Here is a 20,227-nt window from a genome sequence, read left to right as displayed (position 1 = left end):
TAAACCCAGGGTGTTTAAGAACTCTCAAGATGGACAATTCCTTACAGTTTGTGACCTGCAGGAACTTTGGCCTGGGTTAGAGCAAAGACTGAAGGTGCATGTATATGACTTGCCTTGTCAGTACACACAAAACATTAAAAACAGGTTAAAACCTGGTAACTCCACAACCAACCAACTCCTTGACTGACTGTCTTCCAATGGAGGGGTGGATGGGTCAATCTTTAAGTACATACTGGAAGACAGCAGCTACTGCCACAAAAAGACGGAATGTCTTCTCTTCCTGACTCTGCTCTCAGGAATTAGGCAGGAAATGCTATGGCTGTGCATTTGACAACTGGGATTAGAAGAACTGGATACCAGCACAGATTGGGAAAGTTTGCATGTGCTGCTTGCAGCTAACTGGAACAACTGACCCTTTTACTTCAAAAGGAAATTGGAGCAGGAATAGCATTTCAAGCTCCACCAGGAGATCATAGTCAATATGTTTCGACACCAACTTCCTGCATTATTTGATATTTTTAATATCTCAAAATCATTGATCTCCATATTGAAAATTCTCAATGCTCAAGTCTCCTGGGCCATTGGGGACAATTCCAAAGATTAACCAAGTGAGAAAAATTCCTTCTCATTTTGATCCAAAAATGGCTTCTTATTCTGTAATTGTGTCCCCTGGTTTTAGATCAGAGGCAGGCAATACCTTTCCTGCATCCATGCTGTTAAACAAGAAATTCTTACAAGATTCAATGAGATCACCTTAGATTAGGATAATCCCTCCTTCTCAGGAGGGAGTTAGGTGAACCTGGTTTTAATCCCTCTATAGCAAATATTTTTTAGCTAGGTAAAGAACGATCCACAATACCCCAGACATGATCTCACCAAAGCTCGACATATTGCAGTAAAATAAAATCCTCTCACTTAAATGCTTTTGAAGGTGGAAACACAAAGATGGAAAATGGAAACTAATACCACTGCAAATGCAAGAAAGTTTATTATCAATTCAGAGCAGGAAGGAGGATGGTGCAGTTGGTGAGACACAGCAAAGTCCTCATTTTGGTTCCTTGCATATAAACAGATTCAATACTTTGAAATAATCATTTGAAGTTTCTGCTGTCATGGGACTACTTATCATTTGTCATTCCTCAACATCACTAGGTTAAAAAAAAAGTGATGAAAAAAACTTAAGTTTCCATTGTATCATTTTAAGTAGTCAAATTTAACCTCAGGAGACACCAACTACATAAATCTGGTACACTAATAGACATATTGAACTAATATTGGATTTGGTCAAGAAGGTTTCTAGCAGGTTAGGCTATATGGAAGGCACTACATTGAATTATACAGCTATGGAGGAGACTGTCATTTATATTTCAAATACCATCATTGCTTTCTTCAGTTTGAATGGTGGCTGTCACATGGTGCAGAGTTAACCTCTTGAATCAGCATTTGCGTGGCTGATGAATAGTGTGAAGTTGTCTTGGTAGTGGAATCTTCTCCAGAGCAGGCTGAAACTTTTGCTGTGCAGCTTCAGGTGGAAATTTACGACTCAGCTGAAAAGAAGTGGAGAAAGACTAATCAGCCTGTAAGGAACTGCAGAAAAATACCTTTGAAGCATTTAAGGGCATGGGATCAAAAGGCATTATTTCACCTGGCATGTGCCCTGGAATGCTTTGCAAGTTATGAAAACAAATGAAACCACAGCTAGTCTGCCAAAAAATTTTTAAAATCTCAATATACAATTTAGTAGTTGTGCTGTGATTGCACCTGGATAGATGCCATTTTCAGGATCAGTGGGAGGACCTCACTTACAAGACTCTGGGTTAAGAGCTACCTCACAACAGGAGGCTGAATCTGTTTGCTATTTCTCACTGCCTTCTCAAATACTTTCTAAGTATTAACTGCTTGACCAAGTGTTTTGACACTGCTTTAATGACTCAAATGTACTTGTCTCATGGCAGGTCATCTTTGGTACTCACACTGTCAGGCAGCATACTGTACTATATTTAAACATTTTCTATTACACTTTGACAGGACGCGGGTTTCACTGACAAGACCAACATTGCTCTCAAGGTGGTAGTGATCACCTTTTTGATTTGTGGTCTGCATGATGTATGTACTCCTTCCTGTTAAGTGTGGTATTGCAGGATTTTGATTTAGTGACAAAGACAAAAAAATGTCAATACTTCCAATTTGGAATGCTGTAGTTTTTGGAAGGGAACATGCAAATGGTGCTCACATGCCTGGGACATTGTTCTTTGGTGGTGGTAAAAGTTGCAAGCAAAAATTGCTGCAATATAGCTTGGAACATAAAAATGTTGTCATGGCAGACAAGGTGCCAATTAAATGTGATTTACTATGTAGATGGTTGAAATGTATTTGTCAGGATTTCATTTACTTGCTGGGGAATTTCTAGCCTATTAACCTGCTCTTGCTTTGTGCACTTGGTCAGTTTGTGTTTCAGTTTAAAGTGTGAAAATTCAGTGACTATTTGAATACTGCTGTTAGATGTAATGCATTGAGCATTACTCATCTGCTAAGGAAAGAGTAAACTTACAAGTTCAAAAAATCCAATTGAAAAGATGAATAAGGATTATACTTTGGTGTAAGAGAAATGTAAGGATGTAATTATTAGCATGTTTTCCAAATGAAATTTGGTCTATTATCAATGCTTAAATTTAGCACAATATTTGGATACAGCAAGCTATTAGAACTAAATAAAGAGGCCTGAACTTTCCAATTGACTTTTGGGTCAATTTCCCAATAACCAAATACTCAACTCGCACAAAAAAAGTAATACTTCTAAACAAAATGTTTGGGATTGAAACTAAATGTTAGCCCTAGGTACAAAACTAACCAAATCCTGAAATCTGAGTGTTTCTCATCATGCTCATTTGAAGAGCCAAAAAGTTACATCATAAAAAGTTCGAATACAGTTTCAAATTTCCCAAGAAGCCCTCTTGTACTCAAAGGTTTTGTTGAAAATAGCATTAGTGGATTAATAGGTTTAAAATGCTTACTTTTGATAAAGCTAGGTTCAGTTGCAATAAATTAAACTAACTTAACACTTGAAAACAATGAGGAATTTAAACATCTTATTTTGAGAAACATCCAGTTGTGTTGTGCTGTGCTGGCTTACGGCTGGTGTTTGGTAATATGCACTGTAGAGAAACTCCGGAGCAGAAAATCTGTACAATTTCCATTGGTCCGTACAGTGAATACAAATTAGTTTACACTTTCACACATGGAGTGACACTTGAGTTTAAGCTAGAAACATGTTACCATAGATTAAAACTTCAGTTTAATTGGTATAAACAATAGTTTGTAAAGTCACCTTCACTCTGGTAGACACTTTGAAAGGTCAAGAGTATCAAGGAGCCCAATAGCAAAGTTTAATTTTTCTGATTCATTCATGAGATGACAACATAACTGACTGGGCCAGCACTTATTGCCCAATTGACCTTGAGGTGGTGGTGAGCTACCTTCTTGAATTGCTACAGTCCAGTTATTATAGGCATACCCACAGTGCTGTTAGGAAAGGAATTGCAGGATTTTGATCCAGTAACAAAAAGGTACAGCAATACACTTGCAAGTTAGGATGGCAAGTGTCTCAAGGGAACTTGCAGGTTGTGTTGTTCCTGTATATTTATGTTTCTTGATATCAGGCAATTCAAATACAGAAAAAGAAACAAATAACTCAGATTCCCAAGATTATCCAGCCAACAGGAGTGCCAGATAAAGTTTACCCTCCAATGGTTATATGAACCACAAATCAAATAACAAACATATCAGGGTTCATGTAATAAATGGTTACTTCAGAACTATTCTACAGCAAGTAATGCAATGAGGGGAATAAAAAAAACAAATTTAAGACTTTTTAGAAGGTACAATAGAGTGTGTTTTAAAAGAGGAGTTTTTTTTTAAAAAAAAAGAAAAGACAGGCTGAACAATCATTCTAAAAATACTAGTTAAGTTCCAGTGCCTTAAAAATCAGTGTGCAAGAACTGACATTTGAACTGCTGGGTTGAAGGGACATTCAGAAGAGAGGAGAAAGAAAAAAAAAAGGCAGAAAATAAAACTGAGTTACAACCAAAGATTACCCTGATTTCATCCATTTCTAGAATTGATTGACTCAACTGGAAATCAGAGTATATTCATTTTTAAAAAAATGCTATGTGCATATTGTGCAAACATTTTGAATTAAAATGCCAGTAAAATTGTTCCATATAATCCATTACTCACCTTATCCATAGTTTTAGCCAAATCAAAACTCCTTATTGACAAGTTGACAGAACTGGAAATAAAGAAAAGTGATGTAATTGAAGTAACCAAGTGGAGATTGAACTAGTTTGATTCATACATGGATGAGAAACCAAATAATCTTGCTCAGCCTTTTTGACTTTGAACTGCTTCCCAACATTTTAAAAGTGAGGTCACATTTTCAATTCCCTCAATTTTGTTCTCTAGTCCAAAAAAAACAAGCCTGTTCTCCAGGGCTGGGCTTTATTTGGACCAGCAGATCCACAACAGCTTTACAGAACCTGAAGGATTTTGGAAAATCACAATCAAGGCATCCATCATCTCTTGCTACTTCCTGGAAGACCTCAAGATGAAAGCCATCAGCTGAGGGCAAATCAGTCCTTAGATAAGGGGTCTTTTGTGGTACAGTGGTAGTGTCCCTACCTCTGAGCAAGGCAGCTTAGGTTCTGGTCCCACCTGCTGCAGAAATGTGTAGCAACATCAGTGGGCATGTTGATTAGTAAATCTCAGTCCTTTTTTCTAATAGTTTTCCCAGTGCCTTTTCCTCATTGATATTCACATTCCTTCCTCCCTTTACTTCTTGACTTTTAAGCATTCTTGGTTTATTGAACAGAATGAATAAGCAATTCAACAACATCACTTGCAGCTCACTCAATGCCAATTTGAAACTAATGTCAGGAAATATGAAATTCATGTCACAAATTGCTGACTGTGAAATCTGGACCAAAATCTTCAATACATATTGAAGTGTTTAATCCAGTTACCACACATTCAAGCACACCTTGATATAAAATTCTAAAAGCATAATACTGTTGATACTCACTCAAATTTGAAAAAAAAACAAAAAAATACTGGAAACACTCAACTGGTCAGCCGCTGTGGGGAGAAACAAAGGGAATGTTTCATGTTTATGGCCCTAAAACTGCAATTGGTTTGAACCAATAAAAGAGTGGATAAGGTCAGAAACGGAAAGGCTGTGATAAATGTGGAAGCCAGTAGAAGTTAGAGTCAGCGTGAGTAGCTAACAGCCGGCTGAAATGGAGCATAAATAGATAAAAGGAAGAAACAAGTGAACAACTTCCTTCTTTCTTGCCTGAAACATTGGCCTTTAAGACCTGCAAGGTTTTCTGCCATATTACAAGATCAAAGTTAGTTGCAGTCAAGTTAAATAAAAGTCACAACTAGAACAAATTGGAAAGACAAAACCAGTAAAAAAAAATAATTAAAAAAAGGTCAGATTATAAATCCTGTATTATGGTCACCTTGGTAGTGAATCAGGAAAACATTCTCCAGGAGTTCAACTCATTACCATTGCCAAATGGAGGAAATGTATAAATATGCATGGTCAGACATAGCTGTTATTTGTTAAATAGATGTGCTGCAGCCAAGTCCAAGTCAAAAATTGTTCAGTTTAGGAATCTTGCTTATATAATTTGGGAGAATATCAACCCCTAAACAGTCATTGTCAGAGTCAAAGCTTTAAATCAACCACAAAAGAAATTGCAGCATGCATCAACATTATCCATGAGAAATGTTCCTGCCAGCAACGAAGGATAATTGTCGTGAATAGGAAGGACATCTTCAGGTGAATGAATAGAGAATAATTGCTTCAGACAGGCATCAAGATCCTGTTTCTATTATATCCCAATTATCACAAATATTTTCCTGCTCTCTGAATAGTAGTTTTCCTCTTACTCCAGTTCAAATAAAAAAAAAGGGCATAAATTTACTTACCTCGAGCCCAGAATATATTTTGTGGTTTTTTGCTCACTTCCATTTTCCTTTTGATTCCTCATGACACCACTCACACCTTTCAGGAATAGAAAATAAAGTTGTAATTCAGTGCATGTTACTTGTACAGTTACAAAATGCTTGCAAGAGTATGGTGTTGTAGCATTTTGGGGAAAAAAAAAGTTAGATTGAAGGTCCATTAACTTTCACTAGAGAAAAAAAAAGTTTCAGAAGGGCTTTCAAGTTGACGTGGTTTTGGGGGAGGGTGCAGGTAGGTGACAGACATTGAACGACAACAGGATGAAGTGGTGTGCAGCCATTTCTTGTGTAGACACAGTATGCACACTTTCATTTTTAAAAAAAAAAAGTGATGAATTCACATATTAACTTATTTTCTTGCAGAAGGGGCAGCACAGTGGCAGCACTGCTGCCTCACAGTACCAGGGTCTCAGCCTCAGGCGACCATCTGTGTGGAGTTTGCACATTCTCCCTGTGTCTGCGTGGGTTTCCTCTGGGTGCTCCGATTTCCTCCCACAGTCCAAAGATGTGCAGGTCAGGTGAATTGACCATGCTAAATTGCCCATGGTGTTAGGTGCATTAGTCAGAGCAAAATAGGTCTGGGTGGGTTATTGTTCAGAGGGTCGGTGTGGACTGGTTGGGCTGAAGGGCCTGTTTCCACCCTGTAGGAAATGGAATAAAAAAACCTTTTGATTTCAAATCCTTATAAAATTAGAAATCAACAGGAATCAGATGGCAAACTCTGCTGATAAGGAGACATAACTAGCATATAGGAAGATGGTTGTGGTTGTTGCAATCCTGATAAAGAGCTTATGCTCGAAAGGTCAATTCTCCTGCTCCTCAGATGCGCTTTTCTAGTACCACACTTCTTACCATTGACCAGAAACTCCAATTGATTCACCATGAATACAGTGGTTACAACTGCAGGTCAGAGGAATACTGCAAGTAACTTATCACCTGACTTTCCAAAATCTGTCCATCAACAACAGATCAGGTGTGTGATAGAACACTCCCCACTTGCCTGAATAAGTGCAGCTTGAAAATCTCAAGGAGCTCATCATCCACAACAAAGCAACCGGCTTGATGGGCACCACATTCACAAGCATCCGATATTCATCAGTAGCACCACGTAATATCTACAGAAATTCAAAAGATCCTCAGACAGCACCTTCCAAACCCACAACCACTACCATCTAGAAATAAATTAGCAGCAGATACATGAGACCACCATCTGCAAGTTCACGTCCAAGTCACTCACCATCTTAACTTGGAAATATATCACCATTCCTTCACTAAATCAAATTCCCTCCCTAATGGCATTGCAGCAGTTCACCACCTTCTCAAGGGCAATTACAGACAAATGCTGGCCATCTACTGACACCCATGCCCCATAGGAGAATTTAGAAATATTGTTGAATTGCCAATAGGGGCAAGAACTCTGCAAGTGAAAATCTATCAAATGCTAGCACATAGTGGCTGGTTGGACAACTTCTTCCAGATAGCAAGAAATATTAAACAGCAGCCATCAAACAGGTAGGCAAGGCCTTTGAAATCTCATGACAAGCAACAACCATTAGACCAGGGTCATAGTTGATGAGTAGATAAGTTCCAAGTTGCCTTCGGGCTGCACGATAAGTGACAGTTGATTCAACAGTAGTACATTCACTTGTTGAATCAAGGTTTCAAACCCCATTCCAGAACTCCACTTCCAGAGCTGAAGCTATGCAGGGCCCAGAACCAACCAATTCCCCAGTGGAAAATATCATAGCCTTTGCTGCTGCCAATCACTGGAATGAACCATCTGTATTGCAGCTGCCAACTGCCAGGAGAAGCTGACTGTTCTGCCACTGGCACACATGCTGACGTTTAGAACAAAGAAAATACAGCACAGAAACAGGCCCTTTGGCCCTCTAAGCTGACCACCGCATTTTCCTTTTCATATGAAAATTGCCTTCACTTACAGGATCTGTACCCTCTATTGTCTTCCTATCGAGGGATTTGTCGAAGTGCCTCTTGAATACTGCTTATGTGTCTGCTTCCACCACCACCTCTGGCAATGTGTTCCAGACATTCTCCGCCTTGTATGAAAAGCTTGCCTCGCATCTTTTAAAACCCCAACCACACATATACAGCTTGAACCTGTCCCCCCGCTCCCCCACCCCCAATAACTGACACTTGCACTCTGGTAAAAAGCCTCATACTTTCCACTCTATACCATTCACAATCTTAAGCTTCTATTAGGTTGCCTCTCAACCTCCTCCATTCCAGTGAAAATAAATCCAGTCTATCCAACCTTACTACTTCGCTGAAATCTCCTGGTAAAAACAATGACTGCAGATGCTGGAAACCAGATTCTGATTTGTGGTGCTGGAAGAGCACAGCAGTTCAGGCAGCATCCAAGTAGCTTCGAAATCAACGTTTCGGGCAAAAGCCCTTCATCAGGAATAAAGACAGTGAGCCTGAAGCGTGGAGAGATAAACTAGAGGAGGGTGGGGGTAGGGAGAAAGTAGCATAGAGTACAATGGGTGAGAGGGGGAGGGGGGGATGAAGGTGATAGGTAAGGGAGGAGAGGGTGGAGTGGATAGGTGGAAAAGGAGATAGGCAGGTAGGACAAGTCCGGACAAGTCAAGGGGACAGACACTGAGCTAGAGGTTTAGAACTAGGGTGAGGTGGGGGAAGGGGAAATGAGGAAGCTGTTGAAGTCCACATTGATGCCCTGGGGTTGAAGTGTTCCGAGGCGGAAGATGAGGCGTTCTTCCTCCAGGCGTCTGGTGGTGAGGGAGCGGCGGTGAAGGAGGCCCAGGACCTCCATGTCCTCGGCAGAGTGGGAGGGGGAGTTGAAATGTTGGGCCACGGGGCGGTGTGGTTGATTGGTGTGGGTGTCCCGGAATGTTCCCTAAAGCGCTCTGCTAGGAGGCGCCCAGTCTCCCCAATGTAGAGGAGACCTGGACCATCTCTGACACCTCCCTCCCCTTCCTGGACCTCTCCATCTCCATTAACGATGACCGACTTGACACTGACATTTTTACAAACCCACCGACTCCCACAGCTACCTGGATTACACTTCTTCCCACCCTACCTCTTGCAAAAATGCCATCCAGTATTCCCAATACCTCCGCCTCCGCCAGATCTGCTCCCAGGAGGACCAGTTCCACCACAGAACACACCAGATGGCCTCCTTCTTTAGAGACCGCAATTTCCCTTCCCACGTGGTTAAAGATGCCCTCCAACGCATCTCGTCCACATCCCGCACCTCCGCCCTCAGACCCCACCCCTCCAACCGTAACAAGAACAGAACGCCCCTGGTGCTCACCTTCCACCCTACAAACCTTCGCATAAACCAAATCATCCGCCGACATTTCCGCCACCTCCAAACAGACCCCATCACCAGGAATATATTTCCCTCCCCACCCCTTTCCACCTTCCTCAAAGACCGTTCCCTCCGTGACTACCTGGACAGGTCCATGCCCCCCAAATAATCCACCCTCCAATCCTGGCACTTTCCACTGCCACCGCAGGAACTGTAAAACCTGCACCCACACCTCCTCCCTCACCTCTATCCAAGCCCCTAAAAGGAGCCTTCCACATCCATCAAAGTTTTACTTGCACATCCACTAAATATCATTTATTGTATCCGTTGCTCCCGATACGGTCTCCTCTACATTGGGGAGACTGGGCGCCTCCTAGCAGAGTGCTTTAGGGAACATCTCCGGGACACCCACACCAATCAACCACACCGCCCCGTGGCCCAACATTTCAACTTCCCCCTCCCACTCAGCCGAGGACATGAAGGCCCTTGGCTTCCTCCACTGCTGCTCACTCACCACCCAACGCCTGGAGGAAGAACGCCTAATCTTCCGCCTCGGAACACTTCAACCCCAGGGCATCAATGTGGACTTCAACAGTTTCCTCATTTCCCCTCCCCCACCTCACCCCAGTTCCAACCTTCCAGCTCAGCACTGTCCCCATGACTTGTCCTACCTGCCTACCTTCCTTTCCATCTATCCACTCCACCCTCCTCTCTGACCTATTACCTTCATCCCCTCCCCCACTCACCCATTATACTCTATGCTACTTTCTCCCCACCCTCCTCATTTATCTGTCCACCCTTCAGGCAATCTGCCTCTATTCCTGATGAAGGGCTTTTGCCCGAAACGTCGATTTCCTGCTCCTCAGATGCTGCCTGAACTGCTGTGCTTTTCCAGTACCACTCTAATCCAGAATCTGGTTTCCAGCATCTGCAGTCATTGCTTTTACCTAATTTTCCAAGTGTTGCCTAACCTTCAGTGATCTGTGGACCTGCACACCTAGATCCCTCTGCATATCAGTACTCTTATGGATTCTGTCATTCACTGTATAATTTCCACCTGTACCTGGTCTTCCAAAATGCATCATCTCACATTTGTCCAGATTAAACTCCATCTGCCAGTTTTCTGCTCATGCCTCCAACTGATCTATCCTGCTGTATCCTCTCACTATCCCAACTCCACCAATTTTTGTATCATCCGCAAACTTACTAATTAGACCAATTATGTTTTCCTCGAAGTCATTTATGTAGACCACAGAGGACTCAGCACTGATCCTTGTGGAACACCCCTATTCACAACCCTCCATACTGGCCCAACCAGCAATATCCACATCCCACAATTGAGAATATAAAGGCACCCTTTTCCTTCTGTTCTCCAAGTTGTTTGAAATTTGGCATCTGGTATTTGTCCTGATGACAAGAACACAAAAACTTCAAAAGCATACCCCTTCTTTCAGCAATATTGAAGTCCTGTACTCAGTGAGTGTTTAGCTGCATTACAAACTCCAATAAATTGCTTGTTTGATTTTTTTTGTCTAATAGTTTAGACGCTTAAGGAGCCCAAAAACGACACCACTTGTATTCTGACGTTTGCTCTTCCTAATCTCCTCTTAGATGAAAGTGAGACCGCGGAGGTTGGAGATCAGCATCGAGTGTGGTGCTGGAAAAGCACAGGTCAGGCAGCATCCGAGGAGCAGGAAAAATTGAAGTTTTGGGCAAAAGCCCTTCATCAGGAATCCGACTTTTGCTCGAAACGACGATTTTCCTGCTCCTCTAATGCTGCCTGTCCTGCTGTGCTTTTCCTGCACCACACTCGATGCTGATCTCCAACCTCCGCGGTTGGAGCCTACTTACTCTAATCTCTTCTTCAGCCTACTTACTAATGTCATGTTTTATCATTAGGCTACCCTGTCCTGTTTGCCCAATCTGTCCACCTTTTTTGAAAATGTTGTGTACCCTGGAATGTGTTTCTCCTGACCATGGTCACTTGATAACCATTATTCCATAATGCAAATTAGATCCAAACCTATGAGGCATCTATCTTGTTAGGAATGTTCCATATATTCAGATGGTGACTTTTTTTTAAAAAACAATTTCTTGTATGAGATCTTAGTGAATGCACTAAGAAAACTCTCCTCCTGTTCCACTGTCTTTTAAAAAAAGTACATAATCACCTCAACTTTGAACTGAATTGTATATCGCTGCTGAGCCAAAATCATTTAGAGCTTTCCTTTCCCCTACTGACCATACTTAACGCATTATGTTTGTACATTTCATCTTTCTGCAACACACTAGTTACCATTCACCATTGCGTTTCCCCTTAAAATCTTCCTCCTCAAAATACCCTTCTCTCCTTCAATACTATTAAAGCCCTCTCCACTGCTGCAGTCATATGATGCACCAGGACATTGATCCTAGCACCCCTCAGAGGTGAATACTGTCCCATTGATGGAGCTCCCTTTGTTCCTAAGTACTGGTGCTAACAATTGAAATCCATTTCTTCCATAATCTGAATCATGCATTCAACTTTGATCTTATTTACTCTATACTCATGGCTAGGAGTACGAAGACTCACCTTCATGCAGTGTAGGAGATTCTGCTTTCAATTTAGTTTTAATTGTTTGTAGAACAGCTTTGACATCAGCTGGAGAAACTCAGCAGGTTTGGCTGCATGTATGGAAAGAGAAACACCTGACATGGAGTTTGCTTTGACTCTTCAGAAATGAAAGATTTGGAAAATATAATTTTGACAGAAGCAGAGTGCATGAAGAAGGCAGCCTCCTTCTTTAGGGACTGCAATGTCTCTCCCCATGTGGTTGAAGATGCTCTCTAATGTATCTCACCCACATCCTGTACCTCCGCCCTCAAACTCCACCCCTCCAACTGTAACAAGGACAGAACTCCCCTCACCTTCCACCCTACCAACCTTCGCATAAGCCGCATCATCCGCCGACATTTCCACCACCTCCAAAACGGACCCCACCACCAGGGATATATTTCCCTCCCCACCCATTTCTGCTCCCTGCATGACTACCTGGTCAGGTCCGTGCCCCCCAATAAACCCGCCCTCCCGTCCTGGCATCTTCCCTGCCACTGCAGGAATTGCAAAAACCTGCACCCACACCTCCTCCCCCACCTACATCCAAGGAGCCTTACACATCCAAAGTTTCACTTGCACATCCACCAATGTCATTTATCGTATCCGTTGCTGTCTCCTCTACATTGGGAAGACTGGATGCTTCCTCACAGGGCACATCTCCAAGACATCCGCACCAATCAACCCCACCGCCCTGTGGCCCAATATTTCAACTCCCCCTCCCACTCTGCCAAGGACACGCAGGTCCTGGGCCTCCTCCACCGCCGCTCCCTCACCACCTGATGCCTGGAGGAAGAACGCCTCATCTTCCACCTCGGAACACATCAACCTCAGAGCATCAATGTGGACTTCACCAGTTTCCTCATTTCCCTTCCCCCTCACCTTACCCCAGTTCCAAACTTCCAACTCAGCACCATCCTAATGATCTGTCCTACTTGCCGATCTCCCTTCCCATTTATCTGCTCCACCCTCCCCTCTGATCTATCACCTTCATCCCCACCCCCATTCACCTATTGTACTCCTGGTTACCTGACCTGCTGTGCTATTTCAGCACCACTCTAATCTAGATCATATAGAGGCCCAGTGAAAAAGACAACAGCATTAATTGTGGAGCAAGAAAAGATAGAAGGTTGTTAATGAGACAGGCTTCGTCCTTCCTACTAAGTAAACAAGATACAAACAGGTCAGTTGTGGGGGTGGGTAGAGAGAATGTAAGAAAAAAAATTTAGAGCCACTGAATTCAATGTTGACAACTCAAGACTGTAGGAGAAAGCAAGGACTGCAGATGTTAGAGATCAGAATCGAGAATGTGGTGCTGGAAAAGCACAGCAGTTCAGACAGCATTTGGAGAGCAGGAGAATCAACGTTTCAGGCATAAGCCCTTCATCAGGAATCCATGAAGGGCCTTTGCCCAAAATACTGAATTTCCTGCTCCTCGGATGCTGCCTGACCTGCTGCGCTTTTTCAGCGCCACACTCTATCTCAAAACTGTGGACAGGCTAGGTGGAAAATATCCACTCCCTCCATGACACCCTGGTGCACTCTTCCCTTAATACTTCCTCACTCCCCATTGCATTTTCCTATATAACTGGGAAGGCAAAACTGAGCTATTCACCCCCTCCTTTCTCACTGTAGAAGGCCTCAAACAAACATTTTCCAGATGAAGCAGCATCGCATTTGTACTACAGAGTACCATATTTGTACTACTTATGGACAAGACAGAGCAGAGAGCTGCACTGAATAAGATGTTCAAACAAGTGCAGTGCTCACACTCTGCACCAAACGTGTTCTGCAGCTACAATACATAATCTACAAAGCAATTTACAAGATTACTTCGCACCTGTCCACAAGTGGAACAGCAACATTAAACAGCAATAAGAATGCAATAATCTTCAAAATTAAAAACACATTTAGACAGTGAACTACTGGCAGTAGGCAAATGATTAATTTCCATAATCTGCTGCAACAATTCAAATAGAAGGAACCACAGCCTCAAGAGAACAAGGGTCGATAAAAGTGGAAGAATGAAGCACCTCTACTCCAAACCCAAAAAGGAACTTTAAAAAAATCAAATAAGTAAGGCCCTTAGGGGTGTCGCTGAACAAAAAGACCTTGGAGTGCAGGTTCATAGTTCCTTGAAAGCAGAGTCACAGGTAGATAGGAATGTGAAGGCGGTGTTTGGTATGCTTTCCTTTATTGGTTAGAGTATTAAGTACAGGAGTTGGGAGGTCATGCTGCAGCTGTACAGGACATTGATTAGGCCACTGTTGGAATATTGCATACAATTCTGGTCTCCTTCCTATTGGAAGGATGCTGTGAAACTTGAAAGGGTTCAGAAAAGATTTACAAGGATGTTGCCAAGATTGCAGGATTTAAGTTATAGGGAGAGGCTGAACAGGCTGGGGCTGTTTTCCCTGGAGCATCAGATGCTGAGAGTTGACCTTAGAGGTTTATAAAATCATGATAGGCATAGATAGGATAAATAGATAAAAAGTCTTTTCCCTGGGATGGGCGAGTCCAGAACTAGGGGGCATAGGTTTATGGTGAGAGTGGAAAGATCTAGAGAGACCTAAGGGGCAACTTTTTCACTGAGGATGGTACATGTTTGGAACAAGCTACCAGAGGAAGTGGAGGAGGCTGGTACAATTGCAACATTTAAAAGGCATTTGGATAGGTATATGAATAGGAAGGGTTTGGAGGGATATGGGCTGGGTGCTGGCAGGTGGGATATCTGGTCAGCAAGGAAGGGTTGGAGCGAAGGTTCTGTTTCCGTGCTGTACATCTCTATGACTATGACTAAGTAGAAAAGGATGTGTACAGAATCGATCAAAGTGCTGAAATTTTAGAATTGTTTGCTCAAACTCAAAAAAGGAATGCAAATTAGATAAACCCAATTTCTCAAACTCTCCTTTCATTCTCTTCTCCCCTCCACCCCCAATTTAATGACTAAGCATGGGAAATGACTGCAGACACAGGCAACTCTACTGGTTCAATGATTATACACAAATTCTCGTCAGTAGTTATTTCTACTGTGGGTGGGTTTATGTGAGTTAAAAATCAAAATTCAAGCTGTACCCAACCTCCAGATAGCCAGAAAATAGCTCCTACAATTGATTGTACAACTAGCAATTGTACAACATTTATAGCAACCATGAACTAATTCACAAAGTGAAGGTGTTGATGTTGGACTGAGGTGGACAAAGTTAAAAATCACAACATGATTAGATTAGATTAGATTACTTACAGTGTGGAAACAGGCCCTTCGGCCCAACAAGTCCACACCGCCCCGCCAAAGCGTAACCCACCCATACCCCTACATCTACCCCTTACCTAACACTACGGGCAATTTTAGCATGGCCAATTCACCTGACCTGCACATCTTTGGAGTGTGGGAGGAAACCGGAGCACCCGGAGGAAACCCACGCAGACACGGGGAGAACGTGCAAACTCCACACAGTCAGTCGCCTGAGGCGGGAATTGAACCCGGGTCTCTGGCGCTGTGAGGCAGCAGTGCTAACCACTGTGCCACCGTGCCGCCCACATGAGTTTATTGTCCAATAGGTTTTATTTGGAAGTACAAGCTATCGTTAGGTAGCTAGTTGGCCAGGATTCTGTATCCTACAATCCTGCCCCAATAGCTACCAGTGGAAGGAGCAGCTCTCCAAAAGCTTGTACTTCCAAATAAATCTGTGGGACTATAACCTGGTGAGATTTTAAACTAATTCAGTATAGGCCCCAGGATCAAATTACCTTTGAGCTTTAAAGATTTGAACATATAGCATTAAACAAATTACAATTAAAATTAAATTACAATAATTAAAAAGGGCTGAGAGATTCTACTGAAAAATATATTTACATTGCAATACCTTCACTTTAAGTTCAATTTGTTTAATACATTCAAGCAATTAACCTGATGGTACACAAGGGATTTCAAGTGCAACTCTGGTGGTTTGCTTCACCAATCAAAATTAACCATAACTGAAGAAATCTAGCCAATTAATAACTAGCGCACCCAATCAGGTACTCAATGTCTAAGTACAACCACCATTCAATAGATAATGACAATCAAAATTTCCATAAACTCAAAACTATCAAGAGAAAATGGAATTGAAAGCAGCAGACTCAAAGTTTAGAAATAAAATCAATGGTAGATAATGAAAGCCAATACAAAGAATTCCAGAATAAAAAATGAGACAACTCAAAATGGTTATGAATGGTATTGAGACATGTAGCTAAGGCTAAAGTCTTAAAGAGAGATCTAAAGTTTTAAAAAGACACTAAGTCACTCATCTTGGAGTATGTAAATTTGGAAAAATCTCTTTCCTCGTATTCAGTTCCTCCCCCCTCCTCCCCCTAAAAGACTAATTACTATTTTTGAAGTCAGATATAGTTAGTTCAAGCCTTCAGTAATATCAAGACTACACATCAAAAACTTTAATTATTAACAATATTTCACAAAAACTTTCTTGCACTAAGTTACATCCTTCATAAACTATCAAGTAATTTCAGATCATGAATTTCACACCAGGACACTATCATAATAAACTAGAACACTAAAAAAAAAGTGGGAAAACTACATCCTAACGAAAGGCAAGTTAAAAATAACTAACAAGAATATAAAGCGAAAGCTTCCACATTAAATTCGTGTTAAAAGAGAATCTGAAAAGGAAAGCCAGCCGAGTCAAGTACCTCTCCTTTCATATGTGAAAGATAACGAGCTACACTATGTAGAAATTAGCGCTCACCTCTCTCGAAATTTGACCAAAGGGTTTTAAGACCAAAATAAATGTAGCTAGCCTGTGCTTTAACGAATAAAACTCTCGCCTACTCACTTTACACGAGCCAAACTAATCTACAACGCCGAAAAGCTACTTATAAGCAATTCTCCTCACTTTTTTAAAAAACCAACTGGAAACGGTTGATCCTGCGCGTTCACAGGTTTGTTGCTGAAAAAAATGAATGGAGTCGTCACCATTGATTTGTGTTTCCTAGGAGCAATAACCTTACTTTAAAATGAGTTACATGCAAATTACCTGTATCTGAATGAAAACTCATTCTATGCTTCGTATTAATTGGAAATTTGGAAAGACCGAAATCGTAAAAGGCGTCTACGATCGGACCGGTCCAGTTAATGTGACACCTGTAGAGTGTTTCAACAAATAGCGAATGACGCCAATGCCTAATTGAAAACGCTTTAAAACAAAATCCTAGATATCTCCGAATGGATTATCCACACCTGCCCCTCCCTACATTTAAAATCGTCACTCAACTCATCCTTCCTTCTCAGTTTAATTTTTCACTCGATTCTCTGTGCACCTGGTAACTTCTCATCCTTAAGGAATGTGATAATGTTTATAAACATCCAAAGCTTTGGCTCGCTGAGGTATGGGCTGATTCTTCTACTTCTCCTGTCGCTGAGGTGATGTTATTCCACTGGCTATTCATTAAGAGAAAGTGAGGACTGCAGATCAGAGTCCAGAGTGTGTTGCTGGAAAAGCACAGCAGGTCAGGCAGCATCCAAGGAGCAGGAGAATCGACGTTTCGGGCATAAGCCCTTCTTCAGGAGGACTGACTAATCATTAGGCCAGCATTAATGGGCATTAGCAGGGTTCAATCTTAGCAGACTGGAAAAGATTTGATCAGAAAATTAAAGATTCTGGTAGGCAATTCCCCAACGCCTAGAAATTTCCGAAAGTCGCCACATAATTTAAAGAATTGAGGGTTTTGATGAAATTAAGTACATAATTACTCAGGAAAAGTTAAGACTATTAAATAGAGTCACTCACACCTCTCTCAGATCCTGACCCATCGACCATACCCACACCCCCCCCCCCCCCCCCCCCCCAAGTCCTGCATCCTTTTGTGACAAAAGCACAGGGATGGAGTAACAATATATGTCAGAGATTGCCACCCCTTAGAGACATCTATTTCTCTCTACCTCTGGCCTCTTCTGCATTCCCAACTTCAATTGTTTCATGATTGTGTCCCTCAGCTACCTCATCTCAGGTTCCAGAATTGTTTTCTTACATCTCTCAATCTCATTTTCCTCCTTTTGAGATATCGTTAAAACTTCACACTGTCACCAAACGTTTGATTATCTTTATATGGTTGGTATCATTGTTTTGTAATGCTTTGCAAAGTGATTTGGGATGTTGCATTATGTTTACAGTGATATATTCTTTGATTGTTCTGCTCCTTTGCTGCACCTCATCTTTTTTTTAAATAATACATTTTTATTAAGAAATATAGATTAAATATTACAATAAATACAAAACAATGCAATTCAAAACAGTACAAAAATAGTACAAAACTAAACCCAAATAATAAAAAAATTCCCCAACCCACCCTCCTATACGAATGTATAAACATATATAGAGAAGTATAAAATTTAAAAAAAAACTAAACTAGCTATTTAACTAACTAAATAAATACCGAACAACAAACAAATAAATAGTAATAACTCAGCCCAGCCAAACAAAACACTCATACATTCATGGTTTCTCCTCCCTAGCTGTTGGACTCATGAAACACAATTGTTACGGCTATATAAAAGCCCTTGTTAGTGTGGCAGATAAATCTGTGTTCAGGTATTTCAAAAAGGGTTGCCATGTCTTGTAAAAATTCTCAGTTTTGTGGTGTACCATATTTGTGAGAAAATCCAGGGGAATATGCCCCATAACAATCTTCCGCCAACCCAACAGGCCTGGGGGGTTTTCTGATATCCAACCTAGCAAGATAGTCTTCCTTGCATAGAACGTAAGAATATTGAAAAGTTTTGCCTTATGCGAGTCTGCAGGAAAGACAATGGATAGGCCCAAAAGGAGCGACATAGGTTCCTTCTCCACCTCTACACCTAAAATCCTCTCCATTGCACCCACCATAGCGCTCCAATATGTTTGAAGCCTGTCACAAGACCAAAGACAATGGGTAAGAGTACCCATACAGACCTTGCACTTGGGACATGCTGAAGATACCCCTGGTTTAAATTTTGACAAACGGTCTGGGGCTAAAGTGGACCCTGTGGAGAATCTTCAACTGTAAAGCATGGGTCCTATTGCAAATTGATATCTTCCTTGCATTCTCCCAAATATCCTCCCATGCCTCTGAAGAAACTTCAACACCCAGCTCTCTTTCCCACATCTTGCAGAGTTGATCAGACTCATCTGAGGTGGCACCCCCAATTGGTGATATAAAGTACAGACAGAGAGTGTACTCTTAGCCCTTGGTACCCCTCTTTCTATGTCAGATTTGTAGGGATCAGTCAAAAGTGTTTTTTTTAATAAAATCCCTAACTTGTAAAAACGAAAGAGGTCTCTATTAGGTAACTCGTACTTCCGTACTAACTGATCGAAGGACATCATTACATCTCCCTCAAATAAATCACCCATGCGAGATATACCCCTAGCTGCCCAACGTTTAAATCCTGAATCTATCATACCTGGTTGAAAACTAGGCATACCCACTAAAGGCATAAACAAAGATGTTTTGCCAATATTACCTTCCCTCTGCCAAATTGCCCTCCATGCTTTAACAGTATTGATGACTATTAGGTTATGGCAATATTCCCTAACTGTCCTCACCTTGTACAAGAACAGCAAACTGTAAGGGGGCACCTTGCCTGGGAGACTTCGATATCTAGCCATATTGAAAGAGGGTCCCCACAAACCCAATCACTTACGTAGGTCAAAAGTGAGCTTAATTGGTAATTTTTAATGTCCGGAAGGTTTTCTCCCCCCAGTCTGTGAGGCAACTGCAGTTTGGCTAATTTAATGAGGGCCGTTTACGGTGCCAGATAAAGGAGCTGAACCAACCGTTCAGTCTCCTGAGTGTTTGTTTATTGAAAAATCAGGGGGACCATCCATATAGGGTATAGCAAACGAGGGAGAATATTCATCTTAAGTGCTATCCGACCCAACCATGAGACTGGAAGTGCCTCCCATCTTTGGAGATCTTGTTTAATTTTTTCAAATAATTGAGTAAAATTGGCTTTGAACTGGAGTAATGAATATGCCCAAATACACAAAACCACCCTGTGACCACCTAAATGGGAATCTATAGTCACTTTCAAGAGCCAACTCTTTCGTAAGACCACCCATAGGCATAGCCTCTGATTTAGCAAAATTAATCTTATACCCTGAAAAAGCACCAAATGCGTGAATGCATAGTTTCAGTGCCTTGCCTGATACAGCTGGATTTGTCAAGAAAATTATCTGCATCTGCATACAGCGAGATCTTATGTAATTTTGACCCCACTTCTGGAGCTGATATATTGAGATCCCCACGAATGGCTTCTGCCAACGGTTCAATCACCAACATAAAAA

At 41.7% G+C, this 20,227-nt stretch overlaps 1 protein-coding gene across 2 annotated transcripts; it reads right to left on the bottom strand.

The window, feature by feature from the left end:
* Window positions 1-1,008: 1,008 nt before the first annotated feature.
* Window positions 1,009-17,038, bottom strand: LOC140481797 (death-associated protein-like 1.S). Of its 2 annotated transcripts, XM_072578325.1 has the most exons (5): window positions 16,940-17,015; window positions 16,799-16,852; window positions 5,989-6,064; window positions 4,237-4,288; window positions 1,009-1,547 (listed from the first exon to the last, which is right to left on the bottom strand). In XM_072578325.1, the coding sequence occupies exons 3-5, from the start codon at window positions 6,048-6,050 to the stop codon at window positions 1,437-1,439; spliced, it is 225 nt and encodes a 74-aa protein (XP_072434426.1). In that variant the 5' UTR covers window positions 6,051-6,064; window positions 16,799-16,852; window positions 16,940-17,015; the 3' UTR covers window positions 1,009-1,436. The 2 variants fall into 2 exon arrangements, with proteins under 2 accessions (XP_072434426.1, XP_072434425.1); XM_072578324.1 differs by lacking the exon at window positions 16,799-16,852 and having other exon boundaries at window positions 16,940-17,038.
* Between the last annotated feature and the right edge of the window lie 3,189 nt (window positions 17,039-20,227).

This window comes from Chiloscyllium punctatum, chromosome 10, assembly GCF_047496795.1.
Source record: "Chiloscyllium punctatum isolate Juve2018m chromosome 10, sChiPun1.3, whole genome shotgun sequence".
NCBI classification, from domain to species: domain Eukaryota; kingdom Metazoa; phylum Chordata; class Chondrichthyes; order Orectolobiformes; family Hemiscylliidae; genus Chiloscyllium; species Chiloscyllium punctatum.
This window is presented reverse-complemented; position numbering and strand designations above follow the sequence as displayed.

What these genes read in the sequence shown, in the direction of transcription:
- LOC140481797 (XM_072578324.1), bottom strand. Translation starts at nt 16,961, where the DNA reads ATGAGTTTTCATTCAGATACAG. An exon ending in GAGTTTTCATTCAGATACAG is followed by an intron (nt 6,065 to 16,939) that starts GTAATTTGCATG and finishes TATTCCTGAAAG; the next exon opens with GTGTGAGTGGTGTCATGAGG. An exon ending in TGGCTAAAACTATGGATAAG is followed by an intron (nt 1,548 to 4,236) that starts GTGAGTAATGGA and finishes ACTTCTTTTCAG; the next exon opens with CTGAGTCGTAAATTTCCACC.